The 5,183-nt window shown below is 56.0% G+C and overlaps 1 protein-coding gene across 1 annotated transcript in view; it reads right to left on the bottom strand.

Annotated features, from left to right (window-relative positions):
* Nucleotides 1-874, bottom strand: part of ZNF598 (zinc finger protein 598, E3 ubiquitin ligase) — a gene marked incomplete at its 5' end in the record, with an annotated part of 11,058 nt that extends 10,184 nt beyond the window's left edge. The window contains one exon of the mRNA XM_040634452.1: nucleotides 647-874. Within this exon, the coding sequence (XP_040490386.1) occupies nucleotides 647-874 (228 nt within the window). The remainder of the gene's footprint in view (nucleotides 1-646) is intronic.
* Between the last annotated feature and the right edge of the window lie 4,309 nt (nucleotides 875-5,183).

Below are 5,183 nucleotides of genomic sequence, written 5' to 3'. Positions count from 1 at the left end.
CTGGAATTGACAAGGAGGAGAAAAACTTCATAACACTTTTATCCTCATCTGCCAAGAATCCTAAGGAAGCCTCAATGGTTCACCTTCCCCCTTTGGTGGGCAGGTGTGAGTGCCACCGCCCTTCAACAGATGAAGGCACCCCTCTCGGGAGGACCTTGCTGGGGTTACCCCGAGGGGCCCAAAAGCACAGCTGGGCTGGAAATACCCATTTTGACCCTCTGCTTCCTGGCCAGATTGCCTCTGGAGGTGCTCCCTTGCTCAGTCCCCTCCACCCACCTCCTCTCCTCCCGTGAAGAACCCTGAGGAATAAACTCCCCAGAGCGAGCAGGACAGGTAGCTCTTGCTCTGATCGTGCCCCTTCCTGCGGCCCGGCAGGAATTCCTGGGGCGCTGGAGGAACCGTCCCCATAGGGACCGCTCCCTCTTCGACCCAGCGGGGCCACCTCCCGCCTGCCGGCCCCAGATGCCCCGCAGTCGGCCCCAGGGTCGGGAGCCCGCCCCCGGGGGTCCCGCCAGGCCTGTCTTTTGGGAGCCGGTGCCGCCAGGCCCGCGACCGGACACCAGGAAGGCAAAGTCCCCTTCCGGCCGCGCCCCGCGCCCGCCCCGGCGCCCCGAACGCGCGGCCCGGCCGGCGCGGCGCGGCGCACCTGGCGCAGCTCCTCGCGGCACACGGCGCAGTAGCGCTGCTCGCACAGCACCCGCATCTTGGTGGAGCAGCGGTAGCACACCGGGTGGTCGCAGCGGCCCAGCGCCGTGGCCTCCAGGTCCCCGCAGCACAGCACGCAGCTCCCGCCGCCTCGCTCGGGCGCCGCCGCCGCCTCCAGGGCCGCGCGCCGCCCCTCGGCGCCCGCGGCCGCCGCCGCCGCCTGGTCAACTGAGCTGCGGCCCCTTCGGCCGGGCGCGGGCGGCGCGGCACGTGCGGCCTTTGTGGCTGCCACCGCGGGCCCCCTTCCGGGCGACGTCAGCGCCCCGCCCAGCAACGGCCCCGCCCGACGGAAGCGCACGCCGCCACTTCCGCCCCGGCGAGTCGCGGGCAGGGGGCCGCGGGCAGGGGGCCGCGGGCAGGGGGCCGCGGGCAGGGGGTCGCGGGCGGGGGTCCGGCCCCCCCCTCGCCTGCCTCCGCCGTGGCTGCGCGCCCCGCGAGACGCTGCGCCGCCAGGTAGCTTGGAATTTCAGAGCAGCAACGGACGGCGTTCAGTTGGTTCAGTGTGAGTAAGTCCTTGCCGTGGGTAGGCCGTCCTTGTGTTGACATGCTGTCCCGCGTTCATCTGAAATGCAGATTTAACCGCACGTCCTGCAGTTTATTTGCTAAATATAGCCGCCGTATGGGGAGCCCACAGTTTCTTCTCCAGTCCAGACCGCTTGTTATATGCAGCGCACACCCCTCCGCCCTCCCCGGCCTCCCCAAGTAAGAACTTTCTGCAAGTCCTTATCAGAAAAGACTTTTTTGGTGGCATCCATCTCCGAGCCAGGGACTGGCTCCCCGGATCCTGATAGGAAAATCAGGCAGGGAACTTGGCGCTCTTCGCAGGGCACACCCAGCCGAGGTCGGAGGCCTGGCGCAGGGAAGCATCAGGGCGGGTTTGCTGAGTGCTCCCTGGTGAATACTGGGCTTCAGGCCCCCGCAGGTGTTGGAGGGCTTCCTCCCTACCCTTGGGGAACAGGCACACTCCAACCCCCCCTTCTGCCATCAAAGGAGCAAGTCAAATCTGAAGCCTTCTAGAAAAAGGCTGTGTGTTGTTGGGGAGTGAGCCTGGACTTTAAGATGAGACAGAAATGGGCTTGAACCCCCAGTTCAGCCACTTATTTGCTGGTGAACTTGGTTAGCTCACTGAGCCCTTGGCTTCCTCACTTGCAAAACAGGCATCATCACACCAAGTAAAACAGGTGGACAGGCCACATGCAGACGCCCTCTCACTGTCACACAAACCCACTAAACGACAGGGAGGGAATAGAAGGCTGCCAGCCCACAAGCGCCAAGAGAACAGGAAGAAGGAGCAGCTAGTGAAGGATGTAAACAAATCTTGAAATGACAGGAAGACGAGTGACTCACTTTACAAAGCATACTTAAGACCTTTGGGGAGAACCCTGGTAAGTTTCACTGAGGGTGAGCTGAGGCAAGGGACTGAAAACAGGAGTCCCTGCAAGTTAGTGCATGAAACCCGGGGACCTGGGCCCTCCTTCCCTGGCCTGACTTCTGTATCTGATCCATGCCCCCACACTTAACGCTCAGAAACTGACCAGCTCCAGAGAACAGCTTCACTGCCCGCCCCATTACAGAATGAAAAGCCATTCTGGCAGTGAAGCCCACCGCTTGGCAAAGAAATAGCATCCAGGTCTCACTCATACATGGGGACAGCCAAGGATCTCCAGACTCATGAGGAAAGCCTGCAGTGTGAACGATGGACCAAACTAAGCAGACCCAGGGAGCAAAAGGAGGCTTTAGAAGGAACAGAATTTGGGGTGCCTGGCTGGCTCATTCCGTGAAGCACATGACTCTTGATCTTGGGGTCGTAAGTTCCAGCTCCATGTTGTGTGGGGAGCCTACTTTAAAAAGAGAGGAAGGAAGGAAGGAAGGAAGGAAAGAGCTGTATTTGATATTTCCAGAAAAGATGCTGCTTCTGTGAAATGAGGTTAGGATGTCTTGAACAATAACAAGCTTGAAACAACCAGAACAAGAAAGGGCTCTTAGAAATTAGAGTCATAAGTAAAAATTCAAGAGCAAATTGGGAAGATACAATTGAAGAAATCTCCCAGCAAGCAGAACGCAAAGAGAGAAAAGAAGCTGGAACTCTGAATCTAGAAGGTGCAATACTAATTAAGAGGAATGTCAGAGGGAACAGAGAAGGTGGAGAGGCGCAAATTATCCAGAAACTAGTAAGGCAGTGCGGGCTGTCACTGAAGGACATGAGTCTTCACACTGAGAGGGCCCAGCCAAGGAAGGAAGGCCGTCAGCACGTGACCTCGTCCCCACATACTGGAGGACTGCAGACGAAGCAAAGACCCTGATAGCTTTAGGGAAGAGGGCGTAAGGCAGGAGAAGATCCTAGAAGAGGGATTCAGAGTAGGACTTTACTCCCAGAACACTGGAAGCCAGAGATTCCCTCAAATTTCTGAGGGAGTAGGATATTCACCCACAAATTCTACGCCCAGAAAATCTTTCCATTAGGCATCAAGACACTGACATAAAAGGGACAAATTACTTAGTTCCCATGTCCCCTTTCACATGAAACTACCAGAGGGTTTGTGTCTCCAAATGTTAGGGAGTACCAGTTGGAAGATGGCCTGGCATCCAGAAAACGCTTTCCAACCCAGATGAGAGCCAGAGCAGAGCGCAGGGTGAGCCCATGTGGAGGCGCCAACGTGGATGTGTGGGAAGGGGATGAGCAGCCTGGAGCAGGAGCCCGGCGTCTCCCACAGCCTCCAGAGCAAATATGGACCTGATCGGGGTGCCCTCACGTGCTTGAGAATCGGGAACAGTTGTTGCGAGGAGCTCGCCCTCTCTCTCAGAGCTTTTGGGGGAAAATAGCACAATAAGTATATAAAAAAAACAAGCAATGGGGGAGAAAAAGCAATCCGTGAGAAAGGAAATGGAATCGTATGACACTTAATACACAGCCACAACAACATAAACTGGCCAGTGAGTTAGCCGAAAGTTGTGACAAAATCCCAGCAGAAGGATGAAGAGAGCGTGAGAGGGCCCAAGCCTCATCTAAGTTTGTAGGAAGCCTTCTGGTGCTGCCTAAAACAGATAAATCAGAAAGTGGCAGTTTATAATCTAAAGGTCTGTGGTCCTCAGTCGGGGGCAGTTTTACCCCCAAATAGACATTTGTGGTGGTCTCCGAATGGGAGCATTTCTGGCATCTACAGGGTCATTAGCTTTCCATGGCCAGTGTTAAAAAATTACCACAAACTTAGCGGCTTAACAACACAAATTTATTATCTTATAGTTAGGGAATTCAGAAGTTGGAAACAGGTCTCACTGGGATAAAATCAAGGTGCAGGTGGGGTGCATGCCTTCCGGTGGGAATCCATGTCATCGTCTCCAACATCCGAGGCCCCGTCCTCTATCTGCAGGGTGCATCCTGCCAGCCTCCCCCTCGTCGCCCCCCCTTTTCCGACACCGCCTACCTCCACACTTACCCCCACGTGATGGCGCTGGGCCTACCTGCATAATCCAGGACCGTCTGCTTCTACTAAAGTCTGCTGTTGAGCATCCCTAATTTCCTCTGCAACTTCAGTGCCCCCCCTTACCGCGTCAGGTGGGTGTGCACAGGTACCAGGATATCGGGTACATACATCTGGGGGAGGGGCTGTAATTCTGCCCATACAAGTGAGTGATGGCTAGGGATGCTGCTGAACGTTCCCCACTACACGGGACAGCCCCCATATATTGGTGGCGCTGAGGGTAGGACTCCCGATGAGGTGATCAGTTATGCTGGGGGCTTCTGGCTGGGGCGGGGGGCAAAGGGAGGTCCCCGGGAGCTGAAATCTTTGCTGTCTTGTTCCGGGCTGTGGGCACGCAGGTGTATGCATACGTAACAAACGCACTTGTGAAGACTAGATGTACACGCTTTACTCAAAGTACGGTATAGGGTCTTAAAAACACCACTGACTTTTAGAATAGCAGTTAAGATTATGATTTTTTAATAGGAGGTCAGTACTAGAAGAAAGACCTGAAGGAGTTGGAAGCTGTTGCCTCTGGAGAGCAGGACTGGGAAGTAAAAGGGTGGGTCAGGGACAGTTTTAATTTCTTCCTTATACTGGCATATTTATAATGTAAATTAGCTTGATAGAAATAGATAAATAAAAAGAAGACAAAACAGATTTGCTCAAGCACTGCGTCCTTAGGATGGAGTCCTTGTTGGGACTGGGCTCCGTGCCTGGTGTTGAGGCTGAGTGGTTCTGGAGCACGGGCAGCTTGGTGCCCTTGGGGAAGGGTGGCGTGCAGACAGTCCAAAGCCACGTTCCCCTGGTTTCTAAGAGGGGTGAAGGGAGAGGTGAGTCCCAGAAAGGAGAGTCAGCTCTCATGGGCCCATCACCTCCTCCCCACCTCCTCTCCTCCCACAGTGGCTCCAGACCCCTGCTGTGGGGGAAGGGGGGAGGCCTTTGTCACTGAGCCCCTGGGCTCAGGGCTGGGCAGAGCCCCTCCTCCCCTGTACCCCAAGTTGGGAGTCCCTAGGA

Source organism: Ursus maritimus, unplaced genomic scaffold (assembly GCF_017311325.1).
Source record: "Ursus maritimus isolate PB19 unplaced genomic scaffold, ASM1731132v1 scaffold_2, whole genome shotgun sequence".
NCBI classification, from domain to species: domain Eukaryota; kingdom Metazoa; phylum Chordata; class Mammalia; order Carnivora; family Ursidae; genus Ursus; species Ursus maritimus.
The sequence above is the reverse complement of the archived record's forward strand: the minus strand, read 5'-3'. Positions and strand labels throughout refer to the sequence as shown.